We start from the raw sequence: 23078 nt of genomic DNA, 5'->3' as shown, positions 1-23078 counted from the left end.
GCAATACCATTGTAAACATAATCCATAGTAACTCAGCTTTTATTGCTATATTAAAGGTCCTGTGTGTAACATTTTTGAGGGTTTGTTGACAGAAATTGAATACACTACCCATAAGTATGTTTGTTTAACAGCATAAGCTCTTTGGATGTCCAGTGTCTAACATTTGAAATTCATTTTAATAAGCAGACATGATATGGTAATTATAAATACAAGTGTACACTTGACTGTATGAATTGCTGTTTTTCATTACCCGAGAATAAGCCTGTCATATTTATGTCAGTAGTCAGTTCAGCTCTACGGAGGCTGCCATTCTGGACCATCATTTTTTTACAATAGCCCACAACAGACAAACTAAACATCCTTTGAAAGTGAGCAGAGGAGTCCTCCGTTTGCTGTCTATGCAGACTCACCATTAGATGTCACTAATTGTTACACACTGGACCTGAAAGGCAGTCTCTTTTTGGTTTTACCTTTCTCTTCATCATTCCCAAGCGAGCAGCTTTGGCATCCAGGGCTGCATATGTGAGCCACAGTGCTTTGTCCACATGCTGGACGAAGCACATGGACTCTCCATACTTTATCTCTGGAATGCCCATGCCCTCAACATCACGCTTCTGAGCCACATCCACCTTCTCCTGCTCAGGTGGAACCAAGAGGAAAGAAGAAGAAGAAGGAGGAGAAGATCATAAAGCATTAGATGAGAGAAGTGCCTAAAGGAAAGTGTACAGAGAAACTTGAACAGTTAATTCCGACCTTTGATGCACGAAAGCAGAAAGCAGACAGTTTGGTGTTGGCCTTCTCTGGGTCAACCACCAACAGACCCTTCTCTTCATCCAGACACAGGTACCGGCCTGTGGTGATATGGCGAATACGGAAAGACTGCCCCCATTTCATGTGGCTACCGCTCCAGCTGCACGCCAGAGGAAGGAAAAAATCATGCAGTAACTATAATTATGATTTAATAATATTAATATTTCTGTGTCTATGTTTTTGAATCTTTGACTTTGATCTTTACCACAATACAAATCAGTTCTAAAACTTGTCCAGTGATTGTTGCTATAATTTTACTACACACCTATTTACCTAGTATCTACCTACTGTCCTAACTACAAAAAATGTTTGTTTCCATGCATTTTTGTACAAAGAAATGTCATTTTCTACACATTTATATACAGTAATAACACTAATCCCTTGCGGGGACAATCACCTGATTCTAAGAGGTTCCAACCTCCACAGGGATCGAGCTTGACTGCACACAGCACCGCCTTCATAGTGAGCCAACCTGTAGCAGAGTCAAGCAGACGCACACATATGCAAAGATTGAAAAGACATTCTATATCTTCTTTATGTTAATGTATACATTCTTAGATTTGTTATTTCACCTTCGCTTTTCCTCTCCTTCCTCTGGTGTAGAGATGGCCAGACACTCGTCCATGTGCCCGTGGAAGAGCCTTAAAACGTGACCTCCGGTCAAATAACCTAAGAACAGAACCACGGACCACAGTGAGTGTGCATTGCATATTTTGTGTGTGTGAATCTGAAAGTATATTTCTAAATTTGTAAGTGTTCACAGTTAGTATTTCAAAGCTGCAGTGTCTAACTTTAAATTATAAATGAATGTCCATTATATTAAAGCCATTGCCAAATGAGTTCCCACAATGCTGACTAAGCCCATCGGCTCCAAGCAACTCTCTCTGTGTTTCCCAGGAGAGCAGTAGAGAGTGCTTAGTCTGTTGGTGTATGGTTGAAAACACCAAGAAAAAACTTCAAGAAGTTTGACAGGATAAAAACTTTGAGCTACTGTGTAGCGTAAAGGTAGGGGTAGTGTGAGATCACCTAGGCATTATGTTATTTAGAGAGAGTGTTTTGGTAATATTCAGAATTCCTCCAGGGGGCAGCATAAGTTCTATAGCTTTAAAACACGACTATAAAATGAGTCAAACAAATGACTGTGTGTTTCCATGGTTGCACAGCTCTAGTAGCTGCAAAGCAAGTAGGTAAAGCAGGTTTGTACCTTCAGCTAGTTCACACCCTGAACTGATGGGGTTCATGTTCCACAGAGTCTGCATGAAGGAGGCATCCACCATCAGGTCTCCACTGGCATATGACAGATGCTGAGGTAAGGAGAAAAACATCGGTTTAAATGAAATCAAAATTTGTTTACCAGAGGAGTGGATTGAGACTTACCAGGTATCTCTCAGAGGACACGCTAACAAGGATGAGGTCGTCACCCACCCTGACCTTTTCACCTTCTGACCTTTGCTTAGAGGCTGGATGAATCGTCCACCAACATGCCTCACCTGCAATTAGAAGGATGTATTTCTAGGTCAAAGTGAAAGATGAGCCAAACAATTGAAAGCTGCTTTTCCTGAAATCGTCAGAGGGGAACACAAATGTCAGTGGTGTAACAACTAGTGTGTAAAATTTCCAAGCCAGGCCCCACCCCCTCATCAGACATTCTGCTGTTGCAAATGCATCTGAAATACAAAATCTCTCCCTGTGTTATGTGAATGACTGAAGTCGATGTCTGAAAACGGCTTCACAGTACTACCAGAGAATGCACAGTATAACATATTAAAATAATCTTAAAGGTTTTACCAATGGAGTCTTCTTGTAAGCCCACGTCGAAGGCCAGCTTGTCCGTGAGTGAGCGAGATGTCGTCAAACAGCTCAGGTACTGAAGAGAAAGTTTTTATTCAGGACGTGACCAGGAATGTTCAGATGCCATTAAAATGTTAGCTTTTATCTACAGTAAACAGTAAAATAGTAACAGTCAGTCTTACCATGCCTGAGTGGTGGTGTCTTAGAAGGATGGCATGTCCATACAGTAAGGTACGATGACCTCCACCTTGGGACGACTAAAGAAGGAGAAGATAAAGATAAAGTATTTAACGGACCAGTCCAACATATAACCTATCGTTGTCTTCAAATAAATCTTGATTTAAAAAAGTGGAAAACAAGGATGTTTTTGTGAAGGTCAAGATTATGAGGAGATCATAACTGTCAGTAAATTAAAATGAAAATGAAACAGACAACAGACTGAAAATGACAACAGACTGTCACAGACAACTGCTGAGGACCATCTTGTCTTGTCTTATAATCATAACAACACTGAACGCTGATGTTTTAGACAACAATATTTAAGCAAACATCATAAAAAAGAACCACATAAATATTAAAGTGATTAAGAGATGTTGTAACCCTTAATATAAGTGTATTAATATCAGTCAGTCAGTCAGTCATCATCTACCGCTTTATCCTCTGCCAGAGGGTCGCGGGGGGTGCTGTGCCAATCTCAGCTACATCGGGCGATAGGCGGGGTACACCCTGGACAGTTCGCCAGTCCATCGCAGGGCCACACACAGATAGAGACAAACAACCATTCACTCTCACACTCACTCCTATGGTCAATTTGGAGTGTCCAATTTACCTATCCCCACATTGCATGTTTTTGGACTGTGGGAGGAAGCCGGAGTACCCGGAGAGAACCCACGCACACACGGGGAGAACATGCAAACTCCATGCAGAAAGGCCCTTGTTCAAGTGTATTAATATAATATATCAAATTATTTTCTGTAAATACATGGCAATGATGTATTTACATGATGACAAAAAAACATGAATGAATAAAATCCTTGACTCCAGTCACCACAGATTACAATTTCACACAAAGGTGGATAAATGAAGCCATCCTACCTTTTCTCAACATCGAGCCAGGATGCAAAAAGAAAACACAATTATTGTGGCAATTGTAGATGGATGAACCTAAACATCCATTAAGTTGAGCCAACAGGACGATAACACTGAGCTGTAATGTAGGGTTAAGTACCCATAATCCACTGGGATGAGTCAGGGGCAGGTATGTTAAGTGGTGGGTCTACAGACAGGCCTTTCCAGCATTTGCTTTGGTTAGGACAGGTGGTCAGAGCATTTTGTATGTGTGTGTACTTGTACTTGTATTTGTAACCTCTTTAGGACATTTCCGGCATAAACTCTGACCTTGTCAGGACCAGCAGTCCTCATGGAGACCTGATCCTAATGAGGCAGAACCTAATTTCTAAGGAACTGATTAAGTTTAGGGCTATGGTTTTAATTGTGGTTAGGTTAAGGTTAGGGTTAGCATTGAACAGGTTAGGGATATTGTTATATTTAGGCTGTCCAAATGTATTGAAGTCAATGCAGTGTTGGTGTAAGAAGCTGCACGAACCCGTGTCTGTGCTTGCTATATATTTGCGGGGTCTGTACACAAGTTTTGTGCTGTAAGACTTGATTTTATGGCTAGGTTTGTGGTTTTCAATTTGGATTAGGATTAGGTGGAGAGTTGGGGTTAAGCATTTAGTTGTCATGGTTAAGCTTGTGGGAATTATGTCAATTACAGGTCCCCACAAAATCAGTTGTATGAATGTGTGTGTGAGTCTGGGCTCTGAGAGGAAGTCAGGCCTATACAGAGCTCCAGGGGTATCTGGTTCCCCCCATCCAACTCTGACAGATATGGGGGGGGTACTCTCTGCTGGGCTGCATTCCATGCTATTCTCATCCCTCGACTCACCATACAAAGGCCTGGCTCATCCAAATCTTTCAACTCAAGGGTGCCCCCAGAACTGCCCGAAATATCTAAAATAATGTGGCTGCTGAAATTCTGCAACTAGAGCGCCTTCTTTAAAAAAAATGCAAAAACTACATCACAATGCTTTGCAATAAAAATAAAGCATTTAAGATGCAGTGCGTAATTTTTAAATATAAATTAATGTCTGTTAAATTCAAATTCATTACCAAATTGGTTCACCTAATCCAGATTAAGCCTATAAACTCCACAACTCACATTCTCTCTGTCTCTGTTTCTCGCAGGTTGGTAAACTGATAAATATGCTAAAATGGGTTCACCTAAGATGCCTCTCTTTCTGAATGGTTTTTGGTGTTGATGCAAAAATGAGAAGCTGCAAAGCATTGCAGTGGTTTCAGCAGGAGTAATATCATAAGTCTGGGGTGCTCGGTGGCTACATATGAATCAGAAAGATATAAAACCCTCCCTGTGGATTTTCATGTCTATATCAACCACATTCGGTACCGAAGGTGGAACAGAACATTTCTTGCCATCATCAAAGAATAAAGACAAACTGTGTTGAAAAAACAACAACATCAAGCTAACAGGGTAAAATATTATTATCAGGGCATGAGGTCAAATGTGCTGGTGATCGTTTTGCATGAAATGTAGATGAATGATTCAGTGGTCTGATCATTTAGAGGAGCCAAATTAATCACAATAGATACAAGTATGACTTTGTCTTTTGAACTGTCATATTACTGAAACCAATAAAATGCTCTCATAGCTTTGTTTATCTTCCTCTAGCAGTAATAGTAAAGATTTTTGGAGACAAATAACATCTTATACTGAACTTAACAAACACATGAATCAAAACATGTGAACAATACAGCACTAGTAACTTCGATAGGACGACAAGAGAACAACAGGACAGGAACGAGGACAGCTGCCAGTTTGGTTTGACACAAGTTACAGCAAATAACATGTGGTAACAGACATACCCATTTGTCCAAATCGACTGTCTGCTTGGATGTGAGCAAGAAGGGAAGGGGAGGGAGTGTCAGATAGGAAATGAATAAAAAATATAATAAAAAAATAAAGCAAAGGGGAAGAAATAGTCCACCTATGGTGCTCATTAGAGTCGGGACTAATCCAATATCTGCATCAAAAAGATCACTCATCAGATATCAATCAAGAAGAGTAGAGCTCCAGTCTCAGGATTGGTATTGGCAGATCCAAATTCATAATCGGGAGGGTAAAAAAGTGGATCAGTAAATCAGTATTCACATGGACTGAACCATCATGAAGCATCTCAAGCAGTAGGAAAAACTCACAGTTTCTTGTTAGTGTTTAAAGTCAGAGTCTGTGATACATACAGTATAGGTAAAGAAGTAGCTCAACCAAGAGAAGTCAGGTAAGAAATCTGATGTTTTAAAACACCAGGTGATTCTGTAGAGGATTCCTCAGAACGAAGGGTATAAAAAGAAAACTCTACACCTCAATGAAATCAGATTAAATGTCTCAAATCTAAAGCAGTAATCCCAGCTGAAATTGAGAACACTGACCTGTGAAGGTGATTGGAACAGTAAAGTAGAATGTAACAATAAGTGCCCATTCTCATATCGGGAAAAAGCAAATGATTGTCTTCCATCTCTTCCCTTTTTCTCTGTTTTTAACTCCTACCTCAGTCATCTCCACCGTGTTGGCCAGCATCTCCTGCAGAGCACGAACCGACAGGGACTGCTCCAGAATCAAGGTACATATGGCCAGATCTGGGGGCACATTCTACAGACATATGCATACAGCATAAACATAAATCAAAGTTACTAAAGATAAACACAAACACAAACAACATTCAAAAGGAACAAAGGGCACACGCATTTTACCTGAGCGTTGGATGTGGTTTCCAGGAAGCAGAGGCGGTTCCCGAAGCCCTCGCAGGAAAGACATAACTTAATCTGCTCCTTCAGGACGGAGGCAGTGCACTGCAGAACAACCTGGTCATCCTGTACAACAGAAAAGCAAAGTGTTAGAAACACATTTATTCCCTTGCACATTATTTCAAGCTCAGTTCAGATTTATGTTCTGCTTGTCTGCCTATTTCATATTCTATGCTTTTCAGTTAGGGCTGCAACTAACAATTATTTTGATGAACCATTAACTGAGTTTCCAAACCTCAAAGTAACACCCTTTTTTGTAGATAAAGGCAAATATATTCACAAAAATTAATACATTCACATTTAAGAAACTGAAATCATAGAACTTGTTTTTATTTAATTCAAGAAACATTCAAACCAATGAATTTAATATCAAAGTCTTATTTAAGTAATCACTTTGTAATCAATTCATTATTACAGGCCTATATTGAGAGACTAAAATGGTTATTTATGTTAACCGTGTTTGGTTAACAACCAAGCTAGAGATGATGATAGATGTACTGTTTTCAAAGTACTGTACTGTTTTGAATTGTTCTTACTGTGTGGTCATCTTTAATTAATATCCATAATGTATGGGCGTCATTTAGAAAACTCACTCTCATAGTCACCATCAAGTTTGCATTCATTTACATCACAGTCCTGTGAGTGTTTTACATTAATTATTGAGACAGCAGCAGCACATTATATTCTAATTTGTCCCACCACAGTTCATAAGGAGTCTGTCTACGTGTCACTGGGACTCAAACTGCGTTTGCATGCACACATGCCTGCACTGATGTCATAGATTGTATTCATTCTGTGGTAAACGGTGGTCCTGTGTGTAACTTACAGTAGAACCGTGAGTACTGATGGATAAAACAAGCAGCGGTAATCAAAGCTGGCAAAACCACTGATGTAGTATTGTAAACAGACAAACAAAATCTCTATTACTCAAGCAGAATGCTAATAGACAGTCATTTGTTGTTCCTCATCAATCCCTGGATCCTTCAGAGACCAGTGTAAATGCAGCAATAAACACCCCCTCCCCTGTGAAACCCACACCTGACACTCAGCATTCTCAGCTGCTCATTCCACTCAGTCATTATGCAAGTGAACCCATGGCTTAACCTGCCTGATATTCCTCTTAATACGTCAGGACAGAGTTGTGACTTTTCTCCAGTCTCATCTCACAAATAATCAATGACTATGTCGTCATGTTATAAACCCACTCACTGTTTGGCCCTGGTCTGTACCACAGACGTGTTAGGGCTCGGAAAATAGAAATAAACAGTCAGCATGGGAGTTTACATGTCTATGTTTATGGCACATAGTGGTAAAATGGAAAGCGATGCATATCAGTGTCCTCATACAGCTACTCTCTTAAACCCAGAGCCCTCTACTGTTTCCTTGGATCAAGAGTGCCCTCTCTTCCTTTGGCTGGGCTATCATCTATCTCTCCTCAGCCTAGAAATGTCTCCTCTGTCCTGTCCTCATAGTCACCGCTTTACGCTCCAGAAAGTAGAGCAATGTGTCCTCTCTTTGCCACTGCAGACTGCAGAGCAAATCCCACTCAATACACAGACTCAAGTGTTTATAAAACTCACTGAAGATCATAAAAATATTGTTTTCTACAAAAAATAAGTGACCTTCAGAGCCATCTCTACATAGAAATCAAGTTCTCAATCACGTAAAACAACTTCTCTTGTACAAAATCATTATGTTGAACTTACAGTGCATCTAAGCTGAGCTTGAGACCGATATTAGTACTTACTATGACCAGACAGCTCTCTGTTTTTGGTGGCTGATTTTAGATTAAAACAGCTCTAAATCCTGGCACCAGAGCAGAGCAGTCAAAAGGTCACGGAAAGAAAGGCTATGGTGAAATGGGCAAAGCTAAAGTGGCCATGTTTGAGGACAGTGCATACAGACTCACACTGAGCTAGTGGATATCCAAAAGCAGAGTGAAGTACCTGAGTGACTCACTGTTGCGAGACAAGATGTGCGGTCAGATGACAACCGTGGACAATATATGCCCAAGTAATATACAGCAGTCCTGACCATATATTTCAACAGAAATAAAAAGCAGACTCATACACTACCTCTACCATCCCTAACTGCCAGAGGTAAATATTATAGGCTCAAGTCTCATATCTCATTAAACATCCATCCATCTTCTATTGCTTTATCCTCCACATGAGGGTGTCAATCTCAGCTGACATAGGACATATAGCAGAGTTCACCCTGGACAGGTCGCCAGTCCATCACAGGGTCACATATAGAGGTAAACAACCATTCACTCTGACATTCACACCTAAGGTCAATTTAGAGTGTCCAATTCACCTAATCCCCAAATCTCCAAGTTTTTAGACTGTGGGAGGAAAACCCACGCACACACAGTGAGAACATGCAGAAAGGCCCTTATTCTGGACTGTGTTGTAATTGGCCAGCCAACGAGAGCTTTCCCACTTTCCTGTGATTGGCCAGGTACCTGGAAGTGACGTAATTGGTAGGCCAGCTCTCAGATACACAGCTCTCCCTCTGGCACGGTGGATGCTCTGCATCTCAGCAGCTACAACAAGAGTAGTTCTTCTGCGGTTGAATGTACGCAACCGGATGTGACCGGACTAGTGCCCGCACCAGGAGGCACTACGGTGGTGAGAGGAGTGGTGAGGTATACTGATGACAACATCAACATACAGAAGTGCCGATCTACTTTGCAGAGCCCAGGAAAACAATAAAACCCTATTTTCTCAGCAGTGGCTGAACTGTTTGTTCTGAAACTTTAGGGTTTCATAAACGAGGTAATGACGCAGATACACACACAAACGCAGCGTTAATTGGAGCTTCTGGTCTATGTCGCCTTTAATATATGAAAGTCTTATTCTAGGGCTACAAAAATGAAATTATTTTTATTTATACACTTTGGTAGTGTCTTCATTTTCTGATAATAAACCCTCCTAAATGGGACAACTGGTTTCGTGCCAATGTGACTGGCGGAGCAGGAAAACACAATACTCAGCCAATATTTGCAAGCACTTTGCTAACACGTGGTTGGACCCGCTACTCTGCTCTGAATGTCAGGGCAATCAGACTTATAATAGAACACTCTCTAATTAATTCCCAACTAAAAAGTTGTGCCCTTCCAAGTGTCTGACAATGTGAATCACTTCCAATCTGACCATGTGAAAAGCTCACTTATACACCACACAAACTCTTGAGCTTAACTCATCCTTTTATAAATAGAAGCAGCTCTCAGGATTTGAAGGATATGCAGCTGACGCTTTGCTGCGAGCCAGCCACAGCATCTGATTATTTGTTAATCTCACATGATTGTGTCTGATAGAGCAAAGACAGGACAGGTGGAACTGCGTAAAATCCAGGAGGTGCTGGGTATCACCAACCTGACCCATCACAGTTATGTATCTGCTGTAAGGCAACGATTTATGTGGAAGAAACTCATTTGATGCCCCATCAACATGGCAGGTGTAAAGTTACAGCCAAACCATGTTTGGAGTTGGCGGCTGAAGCATGTGGGCAATGTGGAAGCTCAGGTCAGAGAGAGAGGTAGAGACAATTGGACAGACACTGACAGACACTTACATAAACAAACACACTGATGTGTGCAAATAGAGGTGTACGCAACACGGATTTACAGCCAGAGGCATAGATAGCGCCTGAAAGCAGACACCTTTGTTTATTCTCTGAGGCTGTCTGATGGTGCACTTGCAGACAGAGGGTAGCCAGGATTCCCACGAAGAGCAGGCACGATGCCCACAGCCCGACTCAGAGAGCAAACAAGACAACATATGGAGAATGGTGAGAGGTTCAGTATGTCATCCACACTAATGATATGGGCATCAGTGTGTGATCCTACAACCATGTTACAGTTCAGTTTGGTGACCATGCAGTGATGCTTCACTTTATAAAGCATATCCTTGTGGAACAAAGATTTGTAAGTGTTTGTGCCCATTCGTTCTGTAGAGTATTTATGAGGTCAGGAGTATGTCCTTGCTTTGTGCACTGGGGCACAATCATGTCAGAACAGAAAAGGACCTGTTGCCACAACGTTGGAAGCATAGCATTGTCCAAAATGTCTTGGTATGCTGAAGTGTTAAGATTGTACTTCATTGGAGATAAGTGGGCTAGCCCAAAGCCAGATTGAAACACTTGAATTCAATACTTAACAGCTGTCCATATAGTCTAAGTCTATAAGTGAGAGAGAGAAACTGTAAGATCTGTTTATCTGGTAACCTGCTGCGTGAAGGATTTCCTTTGTGTGGGCACTCGCTTCACTGATGGTATTATGCTATTACCAGCATCCAGCTAAGTGCCGATATAGTTTAAAATGTTGTTTGGAGGTATGTCTTCTCCAGCAGCAGGTGATCAGCAGTCTTTGGGATTTATTGTCTTGTGAAACTGGAGCTGATGACTTTAATAAAGTGTTCTGATTCTGATTTATAACAGTCACTGGTGCCATGTCAAAACAAATATTCCTTGCTTGACCTGCAGAGTGTTGGTACAATAAAAAAAAGCCTTGCCAACAGTGTTAAGCCTTTCTATTTAAGACCATAAGAAAACACAACAAACATGGTACATGACCCTGTAGCAGCCAATTATGTAATAACCAATATATGCCTGTCAATAATGTCAACATTTTCTGTCCTTGACACAGCTAAGGCCTTTGCACACCAGATGTGTTTAAAACCAATCAAGACCTTCCTCAAATCTTCAAACTGACTGAACGACATTATAAAGTATGCTATGAACAAAGCAATATCTTTTCTTTTGTTCAGTGTTGACTCTATCTCTTGCTTTTGTTTCTTGTTTAGTCAAAATGTCACACCTACTGCAGTATGGTTGAAGAATTTTGGGTTCAGAAATTGTATTACAATATCCGACAGTATTACATTAGTGTTTTTTTAGGAACAAAAAATAAAATTGACACATGTTACAGTTACAACATTGATTTTTGCAATGTCCTTTATTTCAATTTATAAACAGTTTGGCGATATAATTAATGGAATTAAGCAGAACACAAAGTGTTATACAATTGAATCGTAGTTTTAAAAAAAATTTGCTGTTTATTGAGCGTACAGTAGTATATAGAAGAAGGTGGTATTTATATTGTACCAGTGTACAACACGTAAATAGCATTATTTCGTGTCAGTATTCAATATCACATGGGGACCTTATTTAGATTTAGTCTAATTATTTTTTCACAGCAAAATAACTGCAATGAATAGGCAGGTTTTAGTTCATTTTAGTTTGCTATTTTCCCATTTTTTGTATGTTCATTTTCTCCCACAGCCCAAAAGCATGCAGATGTGGGGATTAGGCGAATTGATTGTGTCAACTGGGATTGGCTCCAGCAAACATCATGTGGAGGATAAAGCAGCAGAAGATGAGTATTTGCTCATTTTTATTTCATGATCATCTCGATTCCGAGTTACGATTTCAGGCTTTAAAGCCACATTTGTCGATCTGTCCAGTAATCAAATCATTCATTAAACTAATGACGTCCACTTTTTCCTAACAGTATCATATTTCTGCCCAGTTGTCATAGAGCAAAGTGTGCTGATGCAGGCCACCCAAGATTGTTCATCATATTTATGCAGCCATTAAAAAAAAGAGTGAGAGACAGCACACTGCATAGGATGTACAGCAGGTGGAGGGGAGAGGGTCAGCTCACTGTGTTGGGGGGGGGGGGGAGTGGTGCTGGGGTTTCCCTTTGAAAACTAGAGGAGACTGTGCAGGTTCACTTTCAGCATCTACGGGGGTCAGTGACATATATTTATATATGTTGTTTATTTATTTATTTATACAGGGAATATCCTTGAGCTCAAGCTCTCATTTGCAAGGATGGCCTGTTATAGTTTTGGCAGAATAGAAAAATACATTTAAATAAATGAAAGCAAACATAAAACAATTAATACTGGTAGAAGACAGGGGAAAGTGGGGAAAGTGCCAAGAAAATGAGTATGTTACATTACATTAATGTAATGTAATGTAATGTAAAATGAGTATGTTCTGGAGGTTGTTCCATTTGTCCAAGTGCATAAAATGAGAAGGTAGTCTTCCCTAAGAAATCATATATTCTCAGTTACAATCTGAATGTTTTTGTGACCTTTATCACAATTATGTTTCATTTAGTAACTGTCGTCAAGCTTGTAAGAACAACATTAACTAAATTCTACTCATTCGTAAGTTCTTATATTTTTAATGATTTTGAGATAACACTATTTATATTGTCTCGGAAAAACAACCACCTCATCACCTGGCAGTGTAGCATCAGGGACTGTGGGTGTGAGCTACCTGAGGATATGACACAAGTGTAAATATAAAGGTGTGGCTACGAGTTTAACTTTAAAACACAGTACACGGCAGGTTTACACGCCGTATCTTACACACCACCTTTAAAATAGTCTCATCATCTCATCAACTCACCCCAGTGTGAACAGATACAGATTTAGCAGAGCAGTGGACTAGTCAAGGGTCTTTTTTTTGCAAGTAACCACTGCAGCAACTACGAAAACAGGTTTCACTGGTCAGCTCAGTGTTGTATGATATTTATAGACACATAAACCTTTGAAAACCTTTTCATCACAAAATGTCAAAATGAAAGTGAGTCATATTATATTATAGTGGCAGTGGAGTAGCCCATAACAACATTTGCTTATTATTATGACTACACCACAATCCCTTCAATCAAATGTTAATAATAATGCAATAAAAGCCATAAAACGGACACAAACTTATATTTACATATGCAACATGGTCTTCCAACCACTTTCAGAAGTGAAGAAACCTCTTGAATGAGAACTGAAACTTGAAAACCTTTCCATAATTTTAAGCGTTAAAGTCTGTTTCCTCTGTTTTGGCATCTAAATAAAATCTCATTCAGGTCATGAGTAAATCCCAAGCTACACATTTATAAATGTTGGTTATAGGAGCAACATTACAGGAGGAGGATATGACACACCAAAGCCACAATCATTTTATTACAGCACTTTGAGTGTAAATGTGCACATGAGCCAGTGATGTCTAAGTGACAGGGCTTTTCAGAAAACAATGTACAAAAATATGTAAAGCTTAAATAAAGACATATTATTTCACTGCCATCCTCTTTTCCCTCCCTCTTGCCATTGCTTCCAGTGCTCTGCTCTGGGCCTCCCCCCTCCACTTAGCTCCTATTTTGGGTGGCTGCACCTGTCACTATCACATTCCCTCCTACTGCTGACCAGCAGATACTCCGAGGTCTTACTTAGAGATGGACACTCTTGCTCACAGGGAAGGCACTGAGTACAGGAAAAAATAGCTGATAGCTTCTGATGAGCAAAAAAAGCAGTAAAAAGTGAAATAAACCAATCCCTGCCCTAAAATATCAGGTTATGTTCATTTACAGGTATTATACTGTTATTATAGCAGCACTTGTAACATATTTCCGGAGAACATTTTTGATTAAAACAACCATAATCTATTTTACCAATGCTGATATGAAGACAGTTCTTAAACACCAATTCATGAGAAAATGTTGTAATGATTAACGTGTCTATATTTCTTTTATTTTTCCTATAACACTTCCTGTATGCTCAGACAGAGTTAGACTGCCATTCATCTTAGTTCAACTGCTACAAATGACCAGAAATCAAAGATTAAAGAGCCTCTGCCCTCTGAAAGACTGAAGTCTGGCAGACAGACGCATTTCAAAGGAAATCGATGTTAGAAATAAATCATTTTAGCTGGCTGGAATCCAAAATCCATCCTTTTTAATATGGATTATTTGCCCTGATAGTAAGCAAAGTCCTGACTAGTAGACCTACATAAAACATGGCATAGTCCAAAATTAAATGGTGCCTTAACTTACTTAAGGCACAGAGAGGTTTATTGTGCATGACAAAACACATCCCATCATCCAAGTAAAAATGAAGCCTTAAAAGTAAAATGAGAAAGACTGAAATGTGAAATTATCCAGTATATTCAGGGCCAAAGACAAGGAAAAACTTACATGTTACTAACAAACAACTCAATTATCATTTCTAAGCAATGGACACTATGAATTCTTGTCACTGTATTTCAGCTTTTACTCTAACTGACAGCCATTTTAAAAATCATTCAGCCACGTTTTTGGAAAGTTCTGTTATATCCAGTCTGTCAGTTTCTGCTAAATGCTGCTCGATCTCTGTGGATTTCAAGTGCAGAGTGAACCCTAATGCCTAAAAACGGCTACTTGTGCTGTTCATGTTTGCAGGAGTTTTCCCTGCCAACGTGGCAGATGTGTAAACATGTCATGTGATGCCCAGAGCTCTATATTATTGAAATTGACTAGTGGTAGACTTCATTACACAGACCTACAGACTATTAAGCAGAAACACTAGACTGTGATACCATCACAGTGACATAAATTAAGGTCTTTTTTTCAAAAATCAAAAATCTAAACCTTCGATTTGTTAAGGATTATACTTATTTTATGTGTGGTTAAACATGTCATGGTAGAAAGGTGTATGTTAAAGCACACACACAAACACACACACGGGTTTGCATAACAGCTGTGTCACTTCGTTTCTCTCTCGTCTATCCTGTGCCTGACCGATCAGACCAAACCACCTGTCTATTGTGTAAACTGCTGAGAGTCAAGCAGACTAACAGGTGCTGCATGTGTTAATGTTGTCCACCTGTGGACCTCAGCACTCTGAGGCCCTGCTTGCTCCCTCACACCCCATCTGTCATGCATGCTCTCCAGATTCAAATCAATAAGCAGGGCTAACGGTTTAATGGCAGTTAATTGTGTGGTACCCATACCCACTCCTTGAAATCACTGTCACTGGTGTCCAATATGTGCCAAATATACAACCACAGCATCACATTATAACCATGACTCTTTGTTGCATAACAATCCCTGGTTGAAATTGAGGCAAAAAGCAACACCCAGCAAACCAAACCAGCAAAACAACTGACTTTTCATTAGAAAGGTTAAGTTGGATGAAAATTAAAGACAAGGCATGACAAGAATCAAGAATGCTGCTGTACCAAGTTTAGAAAACATCTAGAAACCAGGTAGAGTGGTCAACTAGTGGGCCAGAGTTATAAAAGTTGTTGTTTATTAGCAGTTTACACAGTATATGGCTTTGTGGCTGAAAATGTACCAACAAAGCTGCTGTCTCCGGCTTAATGAAGCGGTCAAAGAAACAATAATGTAAATTAATGATGCTTGCAGTTTTTTTTATGAAACAGACATAGCTGTGCTATAAGCATCAATCTGGAGGGGTCAAGGAGGCAGCATACATGTGTACATCTGTAGAACACCTAAGAATATCACTTGTACCATTGACTTCTTTGGTTTGGTTTTCTTAGCATTACAAGCAAGAACAAGCTCTAAGTCACACAGTGATGCCTGCAGCTGTTGAAAGGAAGTCTCAAGGTCATAAACAGCCTGTCCCAAATGGGGGGGGCAACTGGGTTGAGTATCATGTCATCTGCATAAAGGTGCACCTTTGTTGTTAATCAATTATTTGTCAGCCTTTTAACTTTGAAATCAGTGATGCTCACATGACTGAACACAATTTATGAGCCAAAATGTCGTATGTGGCAACCAATAAAAAGCCTCCGTGATCACTTAACACACACCGACTTATGTCCACATCTGCACATATACACACACACATCATGTGTCCCTTAGGATGCTGGCAAGTAGGCCACTGACTCCTCTGGTTTCTCCTTCTAGAGCATGTGCACGTATCGTGGCATACTAAAAAAAGAAACTGCTGTTACAGACTGGAACTCAAATGCCGCTTCTAACTCCACAGGCCTGTGTATTTCACACGGCAAGTGTAGCATTGTGAAACAGTGACATAGCCAATAACAGTCACCAGCAGGGAACAGCATTGTTATAGGGACTCTATAGGACCTAATGTAGCCCTTGTGTGTTTACAATGCAGTGAGACCTTTCAGCAGGCTGTGGCAGCGTTACAAGATTTTTCTAAAAAAGAAAGGCATAGACTGCTGGGTATTGCAAGCTCAGCAGATCACTTGTCAGTAACCCTGGGGGTTGAAATGCTTGCAGGCTGGTAAATTTTAAGGTGGGATGTTGTCAGTAACTCAAAGTTCTACAGTTCTTTGTGTGAATGAAGAGAAAACCTGCTTCTTTAGCCTAGAGCCGGTGGCATGCTTAAGCCTTTAGCATCTTTACTGTAATATGCAAGCCACACAGTGATCACTCTATGAGTCACAGGTACGGGCTGTGTTACAGTAACACAATAAAGCTTAGAATAGAGCAGTGCTGCTGAGTAATCTCTGTGTGTAGCTCCTCTTTGTCAAGTTAAAATGATCACAGGAGATGTGTTAAAGATGGCTATTTCCCTACATCTATTGCACTAAACAGCATTAAAGGCATAAACTCTCTTCTCTTCCTTTCTCTCAAACCCTCATCTGAAATAAGTGCAGCATATTTGCATTGCATTGCCTTATTCCCAAGCCCCCACAGTTCTACACAATAACTCAATTTTCTTAAAATTTAAATTAAATTTAGTGCCACTTATCACTAAAATTTTCAACCACAAGTTATTAATTTTCCAAGAATTACATTAACATTTATCCCTTGTCTTGGCTACCTGACTATCTTCTCTCATCTAATTGACACTTTATTTAAAGTTGTCACAACTTATTAAAGTAGAGTGTTTCAAAGTTTTGAGGTTAAAAAAAGGGGCGAGGAGGATGGAAGAGGTCTGGATGCTAAGGCGGAAGTTGCTGCTGTTTCTGAGAAGCTAGTACCTCAGTATTTTAAAATGTTTGGTTGGCTGCATCTGTCACTTTCTCATCTTCTCATTCTGCTAACTAGATATGTCAAGTCTCACTTGAAGGGTAGACACCACGGAAGGGTGCAGATGTACTTTTACACTATCTAGATCCTAATAGATAAGTAGGGTTACTCCTCTCTTTTGCAATTTTACAAATGGTTTACCATGACTGACTTGGTCAAAAGCTTTGAATGCATTCAGGAAGCACATATAAACATCGTCTTCTCTGCAAATGTATATATGTTATATGTATATAAATCTGTGTCATGTTTACTTTTAATACTTTCATCAGTATGCTATTCAGGGCAATTGATATGTCATTTTCTATTTTTGCAGGTATGTCTTCAACTACTGGCACAAATAAGACAGATAACATAGAGTCAGGCTGTGTATGTTCTGCATTAACAATGCAAAAACACATGGCAACTCACACTGAGATTCAGTATATATTTCTAGGATAATTCAAATCTTCCACTTGTTTGTCCACTGCCATTTTTTCCACTGTAATATTACATTACATTACATGTCATTTAGCAGACGCTTTTATCCAAAGCGACTTACAATAAGTAATAACCAAACTATCACTAAGAATATTACTCTTAACAAAGTTTTTAAATATCCTTTCAATGTTTCCACCACAGCTATGTGACATGACACACAGTGGCATTTTACTGTTGTTAATAACCTTACATTCTTTCCAAAAAGCATGACCATAATTTTTCAGTTTGTTTTTTGCCTTTGCCCACATGACCAGCTATTTTCTTTTAAGTTCCCTAAGGTTCACTTCTTGGTCCCATCCTCTTCTCCCTTAATTTTTCCACATGGTTTTTTTTTATTTTGAATTATGGAATGAGCTCCATCCCCATGTTAGTTAGGACAGCCCACACTTAATCTTTTTTAAAACTCGTCTTAAAACAAATATTTACTGCTTGGCCTTTTAAATCGAGATTGGTGATCTCTTAGTTCCCTTAGTCCCCTTTTTCATTTTATTGTTACTGTATAAATAATTTTTTTTTGCAGTAAAGCAGTTTTATTAAGTGCTACATAAATAAAGCTGGATTGGATTGGAATAAAGCATACAGCATATTTAAATCTGGCAATTGTTTGTTTCTTGTGCTCAAAGTCTGGGTCTTACCTTTTCCTGATAACACCCCGTTTTTAAAAGCTTATTTGGCTTCTACATGGAGTTCATACACTTATTCATTCCACCCTAGCCTGAAATGGTGTTTAGCCCTTTTTTTGGCAAAAACATTTACCGCTGTTACTCAAACAATTTGCAATTCTGTCTTATTATATACACTCAGATACACTAGGAAGCAGGTCATATTTTGTTTCTAAGTTTAACCACCTTAAAGGCACATATTTAGGATGAAAAAAACAGCAAAAAACTACTCAAGGGAGGAGGGCAGCCTGAGTGACAAACTGTTTGGCTTTTGCATATATGAAACATTATCACACTACAAATGACGCCAATGAACGTAAATTACTTTAGTATTGCAAAGCTATAGTTCACGGAATTCAAATATTCTCACCCAACATCAGCTGGAACGGGCTCCAGCTCAACCCATGAGCCTCAGAGGACAAAGGTATAGATGGATGGAGTTAAAACTAGCTCTTCCACCTTGGTCCTGCATCATTCAAACACTTTATAGTTTTCAAGATATTAAGTAAGTTTTCCTAAAACCAAGAGGACATCAATTCTAATCTCATGCACAGAGACAAGATTCCTGGCCTTGTGAAAGGATAAACCTGTGCACAGTAAAAAAAGTAATCTGCTATTTATTAGGGATTTGCTCGGAAACACCTGTGGCTAGATGTAGCAATGAAGGCTGCAACTTCTTCTGGGATACAATTTTCAACACATAAACAAAGTCAAAATGATAGCTCATACCAAGTATGACTATGGTCTCCTGCCCCAGTTGATACAGGTGAGGCAAAAGCTCTACTGTGCACACACTTTGTCTGTATCTCACTTCCAACCTCCAAAATAAACCAAACAAGAACCCCAGCTGAGAAAACCAGCTGACTCACATAATGCTCTCATCACTAACCTCTAATTACTAGTGAAAAGACAATTTGGTGGATGCTTTAATCCAAAGAGCCTAACCACTTACATTTTTAGCCCTGCAACCCTGGTGGGGTTTGAACCCCTGACCCAGACAGTGCTGGTGTTAAAGATGAACCAATTGAAGTGCACATGATATAAATAATTCACATGGGGCTGTGATGTTTTTTCCTTTTAAGTGTAGGTGTCTGACAGTTTCCTATGCTACTACTGGCTTCATGAATAGAGGGACTGAAGGCATTAAACGTGTTTATCCTTTGTGTTTAACAGACAGTTTGTAGGTTTCTGAAGAGACGAGACAAAAACATAGAGTTTATAGCCGCGTTGCTGTCTGACACTGTCGTGGTTATTATGAGCCGACACCACAGGCCTGACAGGAATCCTATCCATCAGTGATTTGTTTTCTTTATTCCTCCGTCTGGAATATGTGGATTAACCATTAGTAATTAAACATTAGAGAAACATTAGAGCCTCGCTTTAACAGAAATACATGTAGCTGTCCTCTCACACGTGATGTCTCACAGAACAGTCAATGGAAACAAAGATTTTGTATTAAGGTTTAAACACTTCATATTAAACAAATCTGAGGTCAAATTTTCAATACAATTACATGCGTTATATCACAATGTGGACAGTATATGTTAACATTATATGGGTTTATTATTATTATTGTTGTTGTTGTTGTTGTTGTTGTTGTTGTTGTTGTTATTATTATTATTATAATAATAACAAAAATACTTTCAACATAACATTTCAATATTAAAGATACTGATTTCATTTCATTTCATACATACCCTTTGATAGTAATTCTAACCACACTGTATTTATTGATCTATAAATGTAAACAATAATTTTTTCGCACAAATGAAGCTGTGATGCTTCCAGAACATGAACACCAGTGACAATAATTAACTTGATGAGGTCGTCAATTTTCAGTTACTCTACCCTGAGACACGTGTTTAATTAGATTCCAGAAACTGTGGTTCACTCTGACACAACTCTAAACACAAAACAATACACACAGCTATTATACACTTATGTCTCCCGGAACATCAAACAAACACTAATGTAATTAAATCAAAACACTACCATCAAAAGAGCTCATTTATGTTCATATACTCTGTGTTTAGTTTTTTTTGTCTACTCAGTACTACATGTCTAGCACAAACATGTATGTTCTCCCAAATGAGTTTGCGCAGGTGTAACATAAGTAAGACACTTTAAAGGTTAAGTGTTAGTGTGCTAAATTTTGTCATTTATGTTCAGAGTTTTGTAAAGCTTTGATTTAGAATGATATTTACAAATTTCATATTTACAAAAATCAGCCCTTTCAAGCATCCCTAGTCCATAAAGAGAGTCATCAAATCCACTATTGATCAAGTTAAAGTTAAAATATAATGCAAATAATGTATAGAACTCATCAGAACATTTTGCCTACTAATATTCAGAAAGGATTTTTTTAAAAAGATAGAGAAAGTCATTGTGATTTAAAAAGGAACAGGGCCCTTTTGATGGGAAAAACTCCATTGTTCCATCAATCATGCAATCTATATCAAATATAAAACATACAAACTGATAATTAAAGCCAATATGTTGCTAAATGAAACGTATCTGAGAATCAGTTGGATGTAAGAGCCTGTGTCAGCCTTACTTTATTTTAACTTTATTGTATTTGTGGGGGGTTTTGCATGCGTTTGTATTTGCTATTTGCTTGAGGAACGAGATTAAAATAAAACTAAAAACTATCACACAATAATAATATTATTTAAGCTGTGTTAAGCAGTTTGGAGTCATGTTGTTGAAACATGAGCTTCAAGATGGTGTGCATAGTTCTTTTTTCGTGTGTGTATAAAACAGGAAACAAGTGTTAAAAGTATATTCAGATCAGTTTGATCTCGAAATTACATCCCACTGCATTTTTTTTCACTCTCTCGCGCTTTAGATTTAGAGGCCATCTCAGGAGTTTTGAGACGGTAAAGTGAATATCTCCACACTGTGTCAGCTTCTCCACAGAAGACACGCCTGTCGTCAGCTGTGCCCTGCAGACTCTGGGTAGCTTGTTGCTTTGCCTCCTCACCCCACACTGAGAGGCTCTACTTTCCTCAGATATAAATAGATAACGATGCTAACAGATGCACCAGCTCCTGTCTATCTATCTGCGTTCACACACACACACACACACACACGCACACTCACACTATTCTTAAACTGAGAACATTCTGGAATTAATATGAAAGAGATTTGGTGAGACAATTTCTAAAAAAAAAATGGTCATGTAATGGAGGTTAACAACCTGGGATTTGTGCACTAAAGAGAAACGTAAGAAATCAATTACCAAGTTTAAAGAGAGCAACTAATAAAGCAGGTCATGGCACATTCAGGACGCTGCAAAAATAGTCAACTAAATACAGAAGCAGGCCTTGGCTCTGACAACTGCAACTTCAGATTCGACTTGAATATCCAAAGCCAGAAAAGCTAATCTGATATAAGTGAATGCACTGTGAGACCAGGTGACAATACAGTTGCATGAGTCAGTTGCAGGTCAGTAATGAAGAGTCTAAATTAGTTAGAAATATTCTCGTGGTCCTTCCTTCCTGTTCTAATTAAAACTCAACCTGTCCTTCTACAGCGTCAAATCCTCCAAACTCCCGTGCAGCAGCCAGTGCAGGTTAGATCTCCTGAAAAGGAAAGTAAGCAGGACTCACCGTTCGCAGGAACTGGATCTCCTCCTCTCCCTCTCCCCCTTCTGCCATCCTTCACTGAGGGTTATTCGCAGCTCCTCGGGAGAAAAGAGAAAATCCTTATGTTTTCTCTCCTTGGGATGTAGATTTTTTTTAATCTCCTTTGCTATGTGCCTCCCTCTCTCTCCGTCCTTCTGTGTTCCTGTACCCCTCTGTCTCTCACACTCTCTTAATGTCTCTCACTCGTGTGTGTGGGTGAGCTGGTGGACAGCATGAGTCCTGTGGCTCTCACGCTGTTGCGAGAGAGAGTGACGGGAGAGGACACTAACCCAGGCTCCTCTCTCCTCTCCACTTGCATCCCCCAACCGCAGATTTGAGAAGGGAGGGAGGGAGGGATGGTGGGTGAGGGAGTGAGGGAGGGGCAGGCACCTTGTTAGACACTTACACTGCTCCCATCCCTTCTTGCCGCCATGTTGAAGAAGTGGGACACTCCTTCACATAAGCTTCCCCCACTCCACCTCACCACGCACACACCTCCCACCCTTCCTCCTCTCCTTCCATATGTCTGAGGCTATAAAAGGAAAAAGGGGTGAGGAGTAGTCTTTGGGGAGCGTCCTGTAAAAACACACACACACTCAAAGTCCTCAAAGTGAATAAATCAGCTGAACTCTTCTTGAAGACCTTCAGAACCAGGCGTGTGAGTGTATAACACTGCATTCTGATTGGATAATTAAGATGTGTGTGTGTGTGTGTGTGTGTGTGTCAGCTGTCAGCTGATGAAGATGTACCATAACACAGAATCTGACATTCGTAAGGACAAGTGGTAATTCAACAGCATTGTGTGATATGGAAACTTTGTGCTGCGCCAACAGAATGTAAAGCGCATCATGTGTTGGCTGAACAGCTGCCTGCTGCTTTTTCCTTCACTATGCAGCTCCCAGATTCCTGGATGTAGTCTGGACTAGTAGCTAGGGATTACTTTCACTTTTTTGGTCCATGAAATGTTGAAAAATAATGATTGGTATTTACCAAACCTGAAAGCAATGATGTTCTTGAATCTCTTGCTTTGTCCACAAACCA

The 23078-nt window shown here is 39.6% G+C and overlaps 1 protein-coding gene across 4 annotated transcripts in view; it reads right to left on the bottom strand.

Moving 5' to 3' along the window:
• ryr1b (ryanodine receptor 1b (skeletal)) overlaps positions 1–22327 on the bottom strand; it is a 68818-nt gene extending 46491 nt beyond the window's left edge. For 3 of the 4 annotated variants that reach the window (XM_058634117.1, XM_058634118.1, XM_058634121.1), the window contains exons 1-11: positions 22023–22327; positions 6430–6549; positions 6227–6328; positions 2784–2858; positions 2599–2677; positions 2188–2300; positions 2015–2114; positions 1383–1479; positions 1208–1282; positions 754–910; positions 471–635 (exon numbers count right to left, since the gene is read on the bottom strand). In XM_058634117.1, the coding sequence (XP_058490100.1) occupies positions 471–635; positions 754–910; positions 1208–1282; positions 1383–1479; positions 2015–2114; positions 2188–2300; positions 2599–2677; positions 2784–2858; positions 6227–6328; positions 6430–6549; positions 22023–22070 (1131 nt within the window). In that variant the 5' untranslated portion in view covers positions 22071–22327. The remainder of the gene's footprint in view (positions 1–470; positions 636–753; positions 911–1207; positions 1283–1382; positions 1480–2014; positions 2115–2187; positions 2301–2598; positions 2678–2783; positions 2859–6226; positions 6329–6429; positions 6550–22022) is intronic. The other variant, XM_058634120.1, reaches the window with a different exon arrangement.
• Between the last annotated feature and the right edge of the window lie 751 nt (positions 22328–23078).

The sequence above is a fragment of the Solea solea genome, chromosome 7, assembly GCF_958295425.1.
Source record: "Solea solea chromosome 7, fSolSol10.1, whole genome shotgun sequence".
NCBI lineage: Eukaryota > Metazoa > Chordata > Actinopteri > Pleuronectiformes > Soleidae > Solea > Solea solea.
Note: the sequence above shows the minus strand (reverse complement) of the source record. Positions and strands in the feature narration are given on the sequence as shown.